The sequence below is a fragment of the Spinacia oleracea genome, chromosome 1, assembly GCF_020520425.1.
Source record: "Spinacia oleracea cultivar Varoflay chromosome 1, BTI_SOV_V1, whole genome shotgun sequence".
Classification (NCBI taxonomy): Eukaryota; Viridiplantae; Streptophyta; class Magnoliopsida; order Caryophyllales; family Amaranthaceae; genus Spinacia; species Spinacia oleracea.
This window is the reverse complement of record NC_079487.1, coordinates 64,628,005-64,646,454: the sequence shown is the minus strand read 5'-3', so window position 1 is coordinate 64,646,454 and position 18,450 is coordinate 64,628,005. Positions and strand designations below refer to the sequence as shown.

At 34.2% G+C, this 18,450-nt stretch overlaps 1 protein-coding gene and 1 long non-coding RNA gene across 2 annotated transcripts; both read left to right on the top strand.

Annotated features, from left to right (window-relative positions):
- Positions 1-10,158: 10,158 nt before the first annotated feature.
- On the top strand, positions 10,159-14,303 carry LOC130465910 (uncharacterized). The gene is made up of 4 exons (XR_008925929.1): positions 10,159-10,399; positions 10,579-10,656; positions 10,872-11,632; positions 13,426-14,303. It is a non-coding gene; the product is annotated as an uncharacterized lncRNA (long non-coding RNA).
- Positions 14,304-15,216: 913 nt separating this feature from the next.
- LOC130465406 (protein FAR1-RELATED SEQUENCE 5-like) lies at positions 15,217-17,855 on the top strand. Its single transcript, XM_056834148.1, has 3 exons — positions 15,217-15,998; positions 16,087-17,545; positions 17,643-17,855. The coding sequence occupies exons 1-3, from the start codon at positions 15,217-15,219 to the stop codon at positions 17,853-17,855; spliced, it is 2,454 nt and encodes an 817-aa protein (XP_056690126.1).
- The last annotated feature ends 595 nt before the right edge of the window (positions 17,856-18,450 follow it).

Sequence of the window (18,450 nt, the reverse complement as noted above, 5' to 3'; positions counted from 1 at the left end):
AATTAAATGCGCTTTTATTTTTAATTAATTTAAATATTAATTATTTCTAAATTCGGATTTTATTAAATAAATTCAAGGAATTTATTTAATCGGGAATTGTTGGGTCGTATTTCAAAAACAAATTTAATAAACTTAAAGCCCGATGGTTTTGTTTTAATTAAACCCAACAAAGCTTACAAGGGATTTAATGAATTGAGCCCGATAATAAGCCCAACTCAAACTACCATAACCTAGCCCACATGGGAGAGAAAAACTATAAATAGACCCTCTCATTAAACCCTCACAAGAATTTTCAGCACTCCCTCTCTCTCCTCACTTCCTCTCTCCTTGCGGCACACCCACACACCCTTTCGACCGTCCCCTTTCTTGCAGCCCAAGGCACGAGCATTGCTCGAGTGCCTTGCCTCGTCCCGCAGCCCCGCAACGCCCGTGTTACTGCTGCCTTGTGCGCCCAGCACTCGCGTGCTCCCTCTCTTGCCCAGCACTTCGCGTGCATCGCCCCTCTCGCCCAACACTTCGCGTGCCCTCGTTGCTGCCTCGTTGCGCGCTGCTTGCGCTGCTCGCGTGCGGCGTGTTGCGTGTGCTGTGTTTTGTTGCTCGATGCCCCACACACACAACACATTAATTGTTGTGTGTGTGTGTGTGTTGTTGATTGGTGATAATCCATTGTATACTTTTGAACTTTAATTTCAGTTTTAAATTGATTTAATTATTGTGATTAAGTTTAATTATTTGATTGTTTAGATTAATTAAAACGGTTATGAACACCGTATTGGGTTAGTAGTATGTTTTAATTAAAGAAATTGGTTTTGATGATTGGTTTTGTAATTTTCAGATTTTATATGTTCATTAAGTATTGATTTTTGAAGTCAAAACACGTTTTCGGATTAAACCATTGTTAGGGTTTTGGTTTCAAATTGATTGAGCGATTGATTTACATAATTTAATGACAATTTAAATTATGGGAACCAATCTAAATTTTCAGAATGTTTATAAGCTTTAAAAGGTTGGTTTTTAAGGGTTTTAAAGCGAAAAAGTCAATGTTTTTATGCTAGGACTTGAGTTGACTATTTGAGACTATTAAATTACCAATTAATGAATGATTTTTAATTAAACTAAGGGTTTTAGTTTCTTAAATAGTTGCTGGAAATTTAGTAAACATGGATAATAATTTAGTTCTCTTATTTTGTTTATAGGAGTTGATTTCTAGTGAGTCGTGATTCGCACAGTAGCCCCCGTACTTAGGTATTCCAGGTACGTACAAGACTAGGGTGACCACCCATCCTTGAGGACTTTATGAAGTGTATTGAATGCGAATCATGTGAACTTATATGTTGGAAATTCATGTTTGATGATTGGGAATGAATATGTTATTATAAATTCATGTTTAATGTTGAGAACAAGCATGTTATTATTATTGTTGAATCTATGTGAACGAGCATGTTATGAATTGAATTATGCTTTATAGATTCTATTGAACTTTCATGTTATGGACTTTATAATCGTTGAATTATGTCAAGCATGTTGTTCAAGTTGGTTTGCATGTATGAGTAGTGCGCATGCAAGTTGTTATTATTATTATGCTATAGTACATGATGTCTAGCATAATTATTGAGCTAGTCGAATATTGCTAGTGAGCAATATATATTCTACCAAAGGGGTAGAATATGTTAGAGAGTCTATGTGAATTGAATTAAGGACAATTCGTGCTAAGGGCACACTCCGCTTGTTAATAGGCAATGTCGGGTTATCTCAAACAGTGTTTTTGAGAAGGTACAATGGGAGTAATTTCACTTGAGTCTTGTTTGATCACAAGTCCTAAAGAAGTAAAATATTAAAGAGTCATTGTTGAATTGTTTAATTGTTCAATTGTTTGTATGTTGTGTCTTGAGTCGCCTTGAACATAATATACTAATTAACGTAAAGTGCAACCCAAAGAGCTTCAAAACTCTTGGAACGTATATACCTTGAGTATGAACAATGGGGGGAGTCTTGCCGGAAAACTTGTACTCCTAGAATGATACAAGACGTTGTTTCATTATCTTTTATGCTGTTGTGCATTGGAATTCCTGTCGGTATGGCCCGACTGTCGGTAGTTGCCCGACTTATTTTGGTGTATGGTTGGCTCCCATCACCCTTACTTTCCTTTTGAGGATACTTTACTTTACCCGTTCGAAGCTACTTTTTATTAAACTGTGAGTCAAGAGTTGTGTCTCGTGTCGAGTCTTGTCTCCATGTTTACTTGTTTATTTTATGGCTTTTGCACGTGGATTATCTATTTTGTCGAGTGAAGCATGTTAGGATAGAGTGTTATTCTAGCTTGTTCGTACTCAGCTTTTTCTGACTTCGTGCTTCATGTCTTCTGGTCATGGCTTTCGCCTTAATGACCCTATGATGATCCATCAATTGCATTTGCGTTGTTGGGGAGTAGATTTTTAATAAAGCAGGTTTGTAGAGATAACTTGCAGGAGAAGTTATCATGGGATTCGAGTTGAGAGTTTATTTCTACCGTATTTTATAAACTCTATTTTATTTTAAAGTCATGACTATTACTATTTCAGTTAATGGATTTCAAATGGTTTGTTTTGGTTTGGGCCTTAACGGTTCCAACTTGTTTTAATGACCATTAACTATTTATTTAATATGTTTGAAAGTTAGTTAATTCCGCTGCGTAATTCTGGTAAATAGCCTTAGCCGTTATCACGGTGGCGGTAATATCTTGGTAATTCCTGTGTTTTAAGTCGAAAAATGTTTTATAAAAAGCAAGGAATTATTAGGGTGTTACAGTTGTTCTGGTTAGGTTTCTCATTCTCGGCCCAACATTCAAATTTCCTATGGCCAGGCTTCTCACAGAACCTACATATCACTGGATTTCCATCACAATCTTCCCCTGGGTGATTACTATGGCAACGTCTGCACTCATTAACTCTTGTTCCATTTTCATTGCCTCCAGACTGGTTCCTATTGCCACTATTGTTGTGGAAATTGTTGTTTTGATTTCCACTGCCATTCCCTTTGAACTAGAACTGATTGTTCCCCTTATTCTTCTTAATTTTTTTTTGGTTTTGTTGGTTACCACCCTGATTCTGGTTCCCAACATCTTTCCTCTTCTCACCAACTCCATTCTTCCTTTGTTGGAGTCTATATAGATAGGAAACTTCCCCATACAAGGTATCGAGAGAAGTAAAAGTCTCTCCAGCAAGCATCATTTGCAGATCCATAGTTAATCCACTCTCAAATCTCTGAGCCCTAAGCTCTTCCGTTTCCACCACTTCCGGTGCAAACCTAGACAACTCTATATAGAATAGTACTCAGTTACAGACATCCTATCCATCTTCAATTTGGTGAATTCCCGAGCTTTCTGCTTTTTCAGATACGCCGTATAAAACTTATTTCTTAATGTAACCTTAAACGATTCCCACCCGAATCCAGGTGTAGCTCTCAAAGCATTTTCACATCTTTGCCACCATAGGTCAGCTTCTCCTCTAAGGTAATATACAACACTATTCACCATAAGGTTTTCCGGACAGTTCACAGCTACTATTAGCTTATCAAATTCCCTTAACCAATTCTCAAGTACGCTTGGGTCAATCTCCCCTTGGTACAGAGGAGGCTTACTCTGAGCCACCTTCTTAAACATTTCCCCAGCCGGATCAGGCACGGGGTTGTTTCTATTCTGTGCTAAGTTTTGCACTACTTCAGCTTATTGCCTAACCACATCCGCAATCTCTTGATTAGCCATGTCCCTTCTCCTGAATAAAATAAAAGACTGGGTTGGACACGACCTTACTAAAGTATTGTACCAACAAAACAAGTCAAAACAATAGCACAAATGGTCACAAAATTTTGGACCCTAATGGGAAAGTGGCACCTACTTTGGGCCAGTTCCCACTTTCGTTTGCATCACAAAATTTAAGTGGTAGAGAATTCAACCATCATACATGTAAAATTTGATTGAAGAAATAACATTAAATTCCTTTGCGATAATCACTCAACTTAAATACAAAACTTAGAATTAAGGGTAATGAAAATAATCTAAATCTTTTATTACTTTAATGATAGAATACTACATCCTTTGGATAATACTTTATTCGCTAAACCATAAAAATGAATTACTAAAACCATAAATAGTAGCTTTACTACTTTATTATTCAACCAAAAATAAGTACTAGCTATTAAAATACTCAAATGCTAAAGGCATCACAACGATAATTCCTTTCGTTGTAGTGCTCTGGGGTGAAATCTTGATCTTCAGGATCATACATGTCTTCTTCAGGATCAGAATCGTACTCCATATTTTCATCATTTTGTTGTATCACACTACTCACTTCATCATTGGCTTCATGATCATCCTCAGTATCACTAGAAATCTCAATAGTGGGTTCATGAATGGTAGGGTACGTTATAGGATTCTCAATTTCAACAACATCGTCATCACTACCCTCATCCACAACTTCATCACTATCCTCATTCATAGGATTCTCCACATCACTATCATCCTCCATGTGATTGATATTTTCTACCATTTTACCATCCTTAAAACATTGCTCTGCAACCTCTAAAATGGTGGTCATCACCTCCATGTCATACCTTCATCTACCATCAGGAGTACCATACTTAAAGTAATTAGGAGTACCATTGTCGGAATGCATATCATGGAATCGATTCTTAAGCTCTATGTATGGATTCTTATGAGGCAAACAATGAATAACCATCTCAGGTATAACATCCTTATTCCTTAGTTGAGGCAAATTCTGGACCGAAGCAAAATAATTGCAAGCGAACTCAATCTTCTTCACATAGATGTGTTGAGTCTCATAGTCTAACTTCTCTAGGTGTCTTAGGTTAGAGAACTTTGAAAGCAACATCTTAAATCCTGAAAATACACAACTTAAGAGTCTTACTAATGCGTTCCCAAACAAAATAATTCAATTCCCCCCAAATAATTAAGCTTCAACACATTCAATGCACAATATATGCTTAATCATGGATTATGATGCAATTAATCACATAAAGAAAAATAAAACATGATCAAACTTTAAATACAAGATCACATAATCGGTACTAAATCACACATCACTTAATTAAATGCATACTTAAATTAAATGCCCTTCTTAAACTACCATTTCATCACTTAGAAATAATTAATAATTTTCGAAAAGTAATTTAATGAATAACTTCAAATTTAAACAAAATTATTAAAATTAAAATCGAAAATTAAAATAAATAATCGAACAATTTAATTAATTAATTTGAAAAAAATGAATTTCCGAAAAATAATTAATTAAATAATTAATTAATTAATTTCGGAATAAATTAAAAAATTAATTAATTAATTAATTTCGGAATAAATTAAAAAAATCGAAAATAAATAAAAAAAATTCGAAAAATTCGAATTATACAAAAATTCGAACCAAATTTTAAAATTAAAATAAAGAAATTCGGAATTTTAATCAATTTCAAATAACTCAAAATAATTGGTATTTGACTATTCAAAATATTGAGTACTTAAAAATAACATTTTAACTTCAGGAAAATAAAATTTCAAAACATCCTGAAGTTCCGCAAAAACCACTTCGATAGTATGAATCACTATTAAGTAGCTTCTTAAATCGTAGTTTAAGGAATTACCACCTTGCACTATTATTTAATGCAAAGCAGCTCTTAAACTAGAGCTCTGATACCACTTTGTAACGCCCTAATAATTCATTATATTTATAAAACAAATTTCCCACTTAATATAAAAGAATTACCAAGATATTACCGCCATTGTGATAACGGCTAAGGATATTTACCATAATTACGCAGCGGAATTTAATTAACTTTCAAATATACTCCGTAATAAATAGTTAATGGCCATCGTACAACTCAGAACCATTAAGGCCCAAACCAAAATATTTAATAGTTTTAAAATCCATTAACTAAAGTTTAAGTACATACTGTAGTCATGACTAGAAATGAAAATAGAATTTATAAAAGCGGAAGAGAAAATAATCTCTCAAACTCAATCCCATGATAACTTCTCCCGTAAGTTATCTCTATAAACCTGTTATTCAAAATCTACTCCCCAACAACGCAAATGCAATGATGGATCATCATAGGGTCATTAAGGCAAAGGCCATGACCAAAAGACATGAAAGCACGAAGTCAACGAAAGCTGAGTACGAACAAGGTAGAATGAAATCCTAGTCTAACATGCTTCACTCAACGATATAATAATCCACATGCAAAAGCCATTTAATAACAAGTAATCATGGAGACAAGACTCGACACTTGACACGACTCTTGACACGACTCTTAACTCACAGATTAATAAGAATTAGCTTCGAAAGGGTAAAGAAAATATCCATAAAAGGAAAAGAAAAGGATAAAATGTCATAAGGATTGAATTTCGGTTCAATACATCTTTTTCAGTACATATATATCTAGGGTTGTCAAACCCAGTGGGAGTTAGTGTTTACATTAAACAAACTCAATTAAAGATATATGTTTCTTTATGAGCGACTCATAGAAACAAAAGGTATTGATTCTACCACAAATCTGAGAACATATGGTTGTTGCTTAAGATAATGTCTTTTAGAAAACCATCATATTTCCAAAAAGGCAAGTGGGAGAAAAAGGACCTCGAATGAACTTCGAGTCAAGCAACAAAAAAATGAAGGATACTTATGAGTCTTTGAAAAAGCTCCATACTCAGAATCCTTTGGAAGAGCTTCACGAAGACTTTAGAAGTGCTTCAAGAGAATCCTAATACTCAAAGGACTTGAGTAATGTCTTTATAGACACTAACGTTTGATGTTCAATACCTAGATAAATCGTATAAGGAATAAAATTCAACCAAGATAGATACATAGATATCTTGAGGAATGAAAACTGTGAAGACTTTAGAAAGTGCTTCAAGAATATACGACTTACAGGTTAGCTACGACGAATTAAAAATTAAAAAAATTCCCAAGTATCGTTTGAGGCCATCAAAAACATAAGTATGGTTCGAGGCCATACAAAATGGTTTGAGGCCATTTTATCCGAAATATCTTCATCTTAAAGAATCAAATCTATGATTTGGTTGATTTGCATAAAGGGTTCACTCCCATTAGTTACAACCATGTTTTCTAAACATAAAACGTTGATTTTCATAAAGGGTTCACTCCCATTAGTTGTAAACATGTTTTCTAAACATACAACGTTGATTTGCATAAGGGGTTAACTCCCATTGGTTGCAAACATGTTTTCAAAACATACAAAGATGATATTGTATACACATACAAAATAAAAGCTAGATTGGTGGTTAAAGATTATAAACAACTTCACGGCGTTGATAATGTTGAAATCTTTTTCACCAAGTCGGAATGCTTGAACTATTTTGGATAAATCTAGCAATCATTTCATATGGCAATATGGCAATTGGAAAACGAAACACCTTCCTCAATTTGACTTGTAGAAAGGAATTGTGTACATCACACAATGTAAAAGTTTTGGATGCTAGATAAAAGAGCAAGCTTAAGAAAGCTATTCGTAGATTAAAGCATGCAAGTGGGAATTGGACCATATTTTTCAACAAGGCTATTGAGCAATCATGGCTTTATGAAAATATGGATCATCTTGTAGATGAGGAGTTTAGTGGGAGCTAAGTCAAGTTTATTGGTTCTATATATATGAGATACATATCTCTCTATTGAAAATGACATTCAAATTCTAAATGGTTAGATTTGAAAGTATTTGTCAATATTAGAACCATGGCAAAACTTAGAACATACTCGGTTAAAGATCTATTGGATAGGATCTAAAGCGTTGTTTGGATTCTGTAAAAGTAATTACTAAATCAAACACAATGGAGAGACTCAAAAGAGACTCTCAACCCATATGAGTAAGTCTAAGTTATGAATTCTTTAACTAAGTGTAAAGCTAGGCTGTTATCACTAAAGTTAAGCATGAAGGACCTTGAAGAGGTGCCTTCACCTTATGTCACATGGCAATGCCAAGATTTTAGCAAGATTCAGTATCTCTTGAAACAGAATAAAGCTAAAAGTTACATGGATAGATTTTAAAATGCGAATAGTTTTTGCATTACAATCAATCATGTATGATGTGATATATAGATCGCCAAGATAACTCGTGAACATTGGATCGTGACGAGTTTATACCAATCTCTATTGATCTAGATCAAATATCATTAGAACAATATCAAGAACATCCAACACATGCATTTGGATATGTAGGATGAGCACTTGATAAGAGGAAGTGAAGATGAACTAAAGTTTTGATGCTACATGCATTTGCCTAAGCAAAAGTTGAATCTTGTTGTTAGGCAAACCACAAACATATATACACGGGCAATTGGGTGTCGTGATTAAAAGGTTGGTAACATAGGTTCTATACCATATGTGATGCATGGGAAACTGAATCAATGATTAGTTTCCAAGTTCTCAGTTGAAAGATGTATCTCCCACATCTCTGTGAACTGGTTGGAGTATTCCAAAAGGATGGCACCATTTGCAATTCTACATAATTGAAATGAATTCATTATTGCCTAAGAAGCAATGAAAGGGAATTATTTCTAGTGGGAGTTCTTCAATGAACTCAGGTTGATCACAAGTCTGCCATCTGAATGATTTTTTATTTTGAATATGAGAATCATTCTAACAGCAATGAAAGACTAGATCATTCTATAAACATATTCAAAGATCTTTTCATCTTATATCGAAAGGCTTTCGATAGAAAGGATGCTAAGAATAGCAAAGTATGGTAAACTAAACCTCTACATTGAATGAGACACAACATTCATATGCAAAAATGGAATCAAGTTTGAGTTCCATGAATGTTTTAAGTATTGGTGAAATGCCTTGTTTACACAAATTTTCTAGTCTAGGTAAATAAGATAGAAAATAATATAACAAAGTAATTTTATTGATATTTGAATGTTTGGGTACAATCTCTGTAATTGAAAGTTTACAAGAAAATAAACTAAGTCCTCTGATTCTGTTCCGCAGCTGACGGTGACACGTGTATGACACATGGATTTGGTTTTAGGGTGACAGTCGTTTGATGACGTCAACCTGGGTTTGAGTTTAGGGTGACAATCGTCTGATGACGTCAACCTTAGTTTGAGTTTAGGGTGACAGTCGTCTGATGACGTCAACATTAGTTTGAGTTTAGGGTGACAGTCGTCTGATGACGTCAACCTGAGTTTGAGTTTGGCTAAGCAGTCGACACAAATTTGATGTGTTTATTGACTACTTTCAGAGAGAATTCCCAGAGAATTTATGGGCTCTTGAGAATAATGAATTTCTGGTCCCCGCTACTGAAGTAGAAGAGTAATATTTATCGGAGATGGAGACTCCTTTATTGGACTTGATAGGTTTGGGCTTAGGTCCATTTTGTGACTTGAGAGTCTTTAACCTGGTCCACTTGGTTTGTTTATTTGGGCTAATAACATTGACTAGCCCAAACGTTTATGACCCAAATTGTATTTGATTGATTCGGGTATTTAGTTTATGTGGGCTTAAATAATTAAAATGGATTTTAATATGATTTCGGTCCAAATTAATTATTTTAATTTAATACACTAACAAATTTTCAGTGCCCACAAATTTCCCCCTCGAGACCATGTCACATACACGACTTGAAGTGTTTGAGCGTGACGGGGTCTCGAACCATAGTGATTGACTTAACAGGCGACCTTGATGAGTAGCATAATAATTATTGGTTAAGCCCTCTAACACAAACTGGTCAAGTGTAAAACTTAGGTAGATTTACAATCTCAACTCTTTGGTGATGAAAGTAAAGCTACATTAGGAATCAAATACTTGGTAATTAATCCAACTAAGGTAAAGTTTGCCCAAAATATATTCCTCTAATTTGATTTTGTTAGATTATGTATATATAATATTTTATAATTGACTTTATACACATAATCAAACACACATAATCTAATTACGTGATTGGTTGTGAATTTGTGATTGATTGAAGCAATCGTGTAAGTACTACTCCTGCGTATCACCCCAACTAAAGTACTCTCCTTAGACTTCTCTTTTTTTTTTTTTTTTTTTTTTTTTTAAAAATATAATAAAATTTCATACTCCGTAGGTATTTTGCTGGAAGGGTTTATACCCCGTAACCTTTTTTATTTAGAGTTTTTGATAACTTGGAAAAGATTGTACATCGTATACGATTTTAATAGAGCCTTAAACTCCAAGATAACTAACCCTATTAGAATATTTGCCTACCTCAAGTTATAAAAGAAGGAGACCATATTCCTTCTAGCACAAAAGAAATACGGAGTAGCAGTCGAGCGGAAAACGAACAAACCCAACATAACCTATTATTTTTCGTGAAGGGCGAGTATTCTCTGAATTCCTCCTTTGTGTATACAATTCACGGTGGCTTTCTTTATTTCATCGTAAGATCAAGACTTTATATTTTTTATTTTGTAGCGCCGACCCTTTTGAATTTAACCCCCTGAGTTCATAGTATGCGGACAAATTGCTAAGAAGGCATCTGATATTTTGAATAATGATGGCTCTCTTTATTAGATTAGGCCATGATTAAAACTAATTCTCCTCTCTTATTTTTTAATAGGCCCTAGCATACCCTTTTCCTGATATCAACCGCAAGTAGAGGTTCTTCACAAAATATCAATTGTTCGACTCGTAACCGGTAAGTATTTTACTCCTTTGATACCGCTTGTGTATGCATCTTTGCCCCTTTTTTTTTTAACAGTTGAGACTTATTTTAGGCCGAAGGAGAAAATAATGAGTGTTTTGTCTTCCAATGTCGATGCAATTCATAATCTCTCTCTTTATTTTAGCCATAACATCAATAAATCAACAATTATTTAATCAGGACTTTTTTTTTTTGTTTGTATTTTGCAGCAGACCCTTCTTGATATCAACAGCAAGCAACCGGTAACTATTTGCAGTAGACTATCGTTCGACTCGCAACCGGTAACTATATTGTTTTTAATCTCTCTACATTAAATAACATCTATAAAATTTATGTGATGTCATCCCTCACTCCTGTCCAGCAAGCTCGTCTTACACCCTTATGTACTTGTAAGCGATTGCTCTTGTTTATTAGGTGATATATGTAATTATTAATATATAGATAGCTATGCACCTATCTGTACATGCATACGCGATTAAATGGTTGCGTTTCATCAATAACAAAAGCACGCAGCTATTCTCTCACCATTCTTCTTTCTCCTCTAACCTCTCACCATTTTCTCTCTCATCAAAACCTCTCACCATTTTCTCTCTCATCAAAACCTCAAACTCTCTTTCCTCCATTGAAGTCACTCTTTCTCTCTCCTCCCAAACAATCCGACCTCCTTCCCTCCGCCTTTCACCGCCGCCTCCCTTCGATCTAACAACCGCCACTTCCTCAACTGCGCGCAGCTACTCAATCGTGTTAGATCCACGCGACACTGCGCCATAGATATTGTCGCTGAAGCCTTCTCCTCCCCTGCGACGTTGCCTCTGTGATCTTGTGCCATGGCGGTCGACATTCTCCACCGCCGAACATCGATGCTCCGCTCTCTGGAAGTTTCTCTTTCACCGCCGACATCGAAGTCTCTCTCGGCATTGTCTGACTCATGCTCAACTAAGAACCGTGAATCCTTCCTTCTCTTAATCTGGTAAGTTCTATCTCCTTCGTTTGTATAACTTACTAAATTTGAATTTACTAATTTCGGACGAATTTTTTTGAAAGTAATTAGTTGTTAACCCTAGATTTTGTGTGAATTTGATTGAGAATTTTCATGTTCATGTATTCAATTTTGTGTGCGAATAGTTCACTTATTTCGTCAATTAATAAAGTCAAATTGCAAATAATTTTCTGATTTAAGTGTCAATTTTATGAATTTTAATTTGATAGAGAAATTGCAATTTATTCATTATTGATTATGATTTGGTGACAGATTATTTGATAAAGAATTATAAGTGTGATTAGAATGAACAACATTTGTTAATTTTGATATTGTTGTTGTTGGTGGTATTGTGGTTAGGATTGTTGTTATGTATGATAGTTCACAAATAATAAGATTTTTGTGCGATGTTTAGTTTTTCAACTCTCTTGTTCAACTTATAAAGAATTATGTTCAATTTTACACAAAATCATGTTCAAATAAATTTAAATTGTAAAATTAATATATGTTCAATATTTTTGTGTGATGTTCAGTTTCTCAACTCTCGTGTTCAACTTATAAAGAATCATGTTCAACTAATTTCAACTTATAAAAGTGATGTTCACAACTAACAACATTTTTGTGTGATGTTCAGTTTTTCAACTCTCGTGTTCAACTTATAAAGAATCTTGTTCAATTTTAGGCAAAATATGTTCAATACTTTTGTGTGATGTTCAGTTTCGATTATCTATCAATTATGTTTGGCACCAAAAACATCTATCGTATTATGTAATTTGTGTAATTGTGAAATGTTAACTCAAGTTGCATTGCTTAACTTTTGCTTGTGATATGTATTAATTTCATTAATCATAGTAATTAGTATTAGCTTCATCTATTTACGTTGATAATATCGCTGAACAAATATTTTCTTCTTTTAGAAATGATTAATTTGCTACTTTGTTAGTCTTGATTTTGAGTGATGTTCAGTTTTTCAACTCTCTTGTTCAACCTATAAAGAATCACGTTCAACTTATAAAAATATAATATGTTAAATACTTTTGTGCGATATTCAGTTTCTCAAGTCTTATGTTCAACTTAAACAAAATCACGTTCAACTAAATTTAACTTATTAAACTAATATATGTTCAATACTTTTCTGTGATGATCGATTTCTCAAGTCTTATGTTCAACTTACACAAAATCATGTTCAACTAAATTTAACTTATAAAACTAATATATGTTCAATACCTTTGTGTGATGTTCAGTTTCTAAAGTCTTATGTTCAACTTATATAAAATCATGTTCAACTAAATTTAACTTATAAAATTAATATATGTTCAATAATTTTGTGTGATGTTCAGTTTCTTAAGTCTCATGTTCAACTTATAAAGAATTATGTACAACTAAATTTAACCTATAAAACTAGTATGATATTTTCAAAAGCATTTTTTAAGTAGGTGCTCATTATTCTTTAATAATGTTCAGATTTTATAAGCAGATGTTCATTATTCTTTACTAAAATATCAAAAGTGGCGTTGTCTAAAAATTGCCATATTCAGTTTATAATTCATCATGTTCAACTTATAGAAGATGATAGTTCACAAATAAGAACATTTTTGTGTGATGTTCAGTTTCTCAAGTCTCATGTTCAATTTATAATGAATCATGTTCAACTAAATTCAACTTATAAAACTATGATATGTTCATAAATAAAAAACACTTTTGTGTGATGTTCAGTTTCTCAAGTCTTATATTCACCTTAAACAGAATAATGTTCAACTAAAAACATTACGATTTTCTTGCAGGAAGGTAAATGTTGATAAGAATGCGACAATAAAAGAAAAAAAGTTGATTTAGAAATGGAAGATATGGTATGAAGAGATGTTGTAAGAATTGAAGAAGAATTGAAGGCAGAAGCAACAAGAAAAGAATCTGGAAATAAGGTCGCAGATAGAAAGAGAAAAGAGACCGATGTACATAAAAAGTGAAGCCGAAAGGAAGGAAGCAGAAAAATTAGAAGCATATAGAAAGAGAAAATAGGAAATAGAAGTAAATAAATGAAATGTTCATTTTTTAAACATGAATGTTCATTAAATTACTTTAAATGTTCATTTGTGTGTTTTTTATGTGTGCTTCTTGTATCTTACTCAAATGTTCAGATTTTTTTTTAGGAAAACAACTGTGATAAAAAAGTTTTTAAAAATAAAAAATTCAAAAAATAAAAAAATAAAAAAAAGGAGGACACAGAATAATGGACTAAAAAAAGAAAGGAGAAATCACACAAAACTGCTAAAACGGAATATTTGTAGCTCATATGCATGCAGCCAAAAATTTGGGGTGATATATGTGTGATATTCGTATGTCGCGCTTACGGAGGGAACTTCAAGTAATTTAGTTTTTCCAGCAGCATAATAACCTGTATGCTTTTGTTAATTTGGTGATACTTTGCCTTGTAACTGATTTTCTTCAATCAGATTGCCCACTGTAATATAGGATATCAAATCAGAACCTACATAGTTTGCTTGAGGTTGATGAAAATCGCCATTGTCATGTACTCCATACTTCGTATTTTGTATTTATATGGCCGCTGTCAGTTAGGCATTTAATCTAGATTTTGGAATTACACCAACAAAGTTGTGATGCCATAAACACTTCTTTGCTTTATTGTTCCGTTAATCTTGATTTACGAAAAACAAATGTTATTGGCCACCTTTAGCTTCTTTATCTCTTGGTAAACCGCAAACCTTGACTTAATGATCAACTTTTTTTTTTTTTTTGAAATAATAATGATCAACTCTTTTAAGTATGGAAGATGATACACATACCGTGGGGTATGTTGTATCATCATACCCTGGCTTTTGATTGGGCCATTTCAGCAAAATAATTTTCATTTTTGGGGGGAATTGGGTTAAAACAGGGGGGAAAATTTTTGGCTGGAATCGCGCCATTCACTCTTGCTGAGCGGTAGAATTTCCGCCTAATTCCTGGAAAAAATTTCCAGCTCAGCTCACCTCACATTTCTAAAAAAAAAAAAAAAAAAAAAAATTAAAAAATAGATCTGAGCTTCAACGTTTTTTGGCTGGGTCGCAAATTGTCTGGTTTTTGAAGATGAAGCTCAGGTAATTTTGTGAAGGTGAAGACGAAGTGGTAGTTCGTAACTGACATTTGCATTGAAGACTAAGCTCAGGTAATTTTTTCAACCAAGTTTAGTGTTTTATCTTTTTAATGTAAATCCTGAGAATATTTTGATGACATTATGATTTTGTGATACATAATGAATGCATGTTATTTGCTGCGTAGTGAAAATCAGATCCGAGTTCGTGAATATTGGGCGGATATTACGAAGTTGTTTTATTATTTTAGGGTTTATAGTTACGTAGTATTAAAACTTGTAGTACGTATTTTATTGAAAATTCAGTGAAATAGATTTTAGTTAATAATTAATGCGTTTCATTATATAAAAAAACATGTCATTATATTAATGTAAAACTTACTGACATAGTAATAAATATATTTCGTTATATTAAATTAAATGTTAAATGCATCACGTTTTTAATAATGTTCCGTTAAATATTACAGTGCTATACCCTAGTGCCATGGAAGGACTAGACCTTAATGAAACTGTAACAATTGAAGATTGTATTGTGGATACTGGTGCAACTGAAACGAACTCCAATCCCCCTACCGAAGGCATGTGCTTTTTAACGGGTCAAGAATTTTTCGATTTTTGTAATATGTATGCGTTTAAGGAAGGTTTTGAGATGTTTATGAAAAGTAATACTTTGAAACAAGAGTATAAGGCTATAGGAGTGAATAGGAAAGGTGTTGGAGAGCTTGAGCCAAAGCCTCACATGATGGAATTCATTAGATTAAAATGTAAGAAGGGAGGCACGAACGTTGGGTCCAATGTAACTGGTTGTAAAATGTTCATTTATGGTAAAAATAAGGATGATAAGTTGAAACACAACCATGCTCTAAATCCAGATTGTAGTAGAATGATGGTTAACTATAGGAATATTGATAGTACGACGTTTAAAAGAGCGATGATTAATGACATTGGTGGTGTTAGCATTACCAAAAACTATGGTACCCAATTGATTGAAAAGGGTGGGTTTGACAATATCGCATTCAACCAGAGGGACCTTAGAAATGCGATAAGTGTTGAACGTCGTAAGTCTAGGTTTAAGGATTCTGATGCAGCTGGATTAGATCAATATTTTAAGGCGCAACGGGAATTGAATTCTGAGTTTTATTGCTCCATCCAAAAAGATGATGATGGTGTATTTACAAACGCATTTTGGTCCGATGCGCGAAGTAGAGGGACATGCAAGTATTTTGGAGATGTAATCACATTCGATACAACATTTTCATGCAACAGGTATTTATACAATTATGATTTTTGTAATTGCTATTTTGATTTTGTTACGTATGTTGTTTTAATTGACTAGTTAACAATTTTGTACTAGGTTCCGTATGCCTTTTGCACCATTTATTGGTGTAAACCACCATGGGAAGTCAATTATATTTGCAGCAGCACTTATATCCAACGAAGATGCGCCAACATTTGTTTGGGTGTTCGAAGAGTTCATGAAGTGTATGGGTAAGGCTCCTACGGGCATCCTAACGGACCAAGACAGGGCAATAGGTAAAGCAATTAAGCAAGTCTTCCCTGGCGTGCCACACAGACTATGTCTATGGCACATGCTCCAAAATGCTACGAAAGCGCTTGGTAGCCGTAAGGACTGGCCGAAGATTGATACCCTAATACGTACTGCAATACATGATTTGCTTGATCCTAACGAGTTTGATGAAGCATGGTGTCATGTGATGGAAGAATACGGTCTAACCGGTCCTGGGTGGATGAAGGATGCATACGAACTGAGGTGTCAGTGGGCTCCCGCGTACAATAGAGGAAAGTTTTGGGCTGGTATGTCTTCTACACAAAGAAGTGAAGGTATGAACCGATTCTTTAAAACTCATGTTAACTTAGAATGCGGTTTGGTTTTGTTCATTAAAAATTATGAGTGGTGCATGAGGATTAAAGCTGAGGAAGAGAAGCAGGATAATTATGATAGCATTGATAAGATTCCCCGGCTTGAGCCGGATAAGAGTGTGTTAGTTGAATATGTGTTGGTTAAGTCGTACACTAATGAGAAGTTTGCGGAGGTGGTGGCCGAGCGTAAGGGTTTGACGCACACTAATGTCACTAAAATCGATGCTCTTGGGACCTTGTCATTCTATAGAGCAGATGAGAAATTGACATCCCCATTCTGGCGGAAAAGGTTCAAACACTACAACGTTAAAGTGGATAAGGTTAAGGGTGAATTACATTGCTCGTGTAACTTGTTTGAATTCACGGGCATACTATGTAGGCACATATTGAAGGCAATGGACGTTGAAGATTTTCAATTTCTTCCTGAAAAATATATTTTACCACGTTGGATGAAACAAGTGAGGTCGTATGAAAGTCTTCAGGTTTCTTACTTTGACCCATTAGAGTCATCTCGTTTAGCGAAAGCCAAAGAGTTGTCACAAAGGCATAATTATCTGTATGAGATGGCCATGCGTAGTGAGGTAGCTTTGAAATTGTACAAAGAGGCTATGGATGTGGTTCGTCTTAAAATGGAGGATGCAATCGGAATCAGGAAAACGGGTGACACGGGTGACGATTCAATACTTTGGTGGGATCCCGATGCTCGTAATGTTTTTGGTCGTCGTAGGCTACGACCAAGAGAATACAACGAAAGGGCTCAACAAAGGATACACGTTGAGGAGGTTGTTGACGATGACGTCCTAAAAACCCCCGTTGATAAGAGGCATACTGGAAGGGCAAAGACTAAAAGAAATTCTACGTTTGATAAGAGTGCTGCTGGCCCGTCGAAGAAGAACCAAACAACAACACAAGAGGAATTAGTCGCAAAAGAGGTAACTACTTTGTGCAAAACTTAGAACTGAAAATATACATTTTTTCCAGAATTTATTAAATTGTATGTCTGGCTAATTTTGTTATTGATTATTACAGGCACTAATTTATTCCGCATTTGGTAACATTCCTAGTTATCGTGCTAGGCGTGAGCACGCAACTAACGTTGCCGGACCGTGTCTGGATACGGGCTTGAACAACAGAGTTTTGTTCGAAGATATTCCTCAAGGCTCCCAAATTAACTTTTCTCAAGATAATTCACAACCATTAAGTAATGTTGGGAGTTACCCATGGTGCACGAGACTAATGTAGTAGTTTTTGTTTTTTTCCTAACTCAAGACTAATGTACCTTACTTGAATTATTTTCAGTCTTGTAATGCAAGGATTTAAATTAAATATATTACTTTGAGTTTTTTCTAATTTGTTACTTGAATTATTTTCAAAAAAACGAAATCGAAATTCTATTACTAGTCATGCAGCAAAAAAATGTTGGGGGAGGGGGGTAGTAATAGTTTTTCAATGCTTCAGCTTGGATTCGAACCCACGACCATTGACTTAAGCGCGACCTATTTTGAGGCATGTTGTGAGACCAAGTTGACAGTGAGGCAAAGCCAGTGGCAACTATGAATACCAATTGTAGTTAAACGTTCAATTTGCAAGTTATTTTACAGAATTTTTCCAAAATTTTACAATTACTGTTATTATGGAGTAGTAAAGATTTATTTTACATATGTATTTTATAATTCCTAGAATTAATATTGAGTTATTATTAATATGAGTATTCATTTTAAAGATTCATTTATTATTGAGTTATTATTAATATGAGTATTCATTTTACATAACGTACAATTTGTTTTTACAACGGTTTGTTAACGCACTTGCAAATTTCTTTAAAACCAACTTCATT

Bases quoted from the DNA above. Each gene is read 5' to 3' on its own strand.
- LOC130465406 (XM_056834148.1), top strand. From the start codon at position 15,217: ATGGAAGGACTAGACCTTAATGAAACTGTAACAATTGAAGATTGTATT. The intron at 15,999-16,086 runs GTATTTATACAA...ATTTTGTACTAG, and splicing joins ACAACATTTTCATGCAACAG to GTTCCGTATGCCTTTTGCAC. The intron at 17,546-17,642 runs GTAACTACTTTG...TGATTATTACAG, and splicing joins AGGAATTAGTCGCAAAAGAG to GCACTAATTTATTCCGCATT.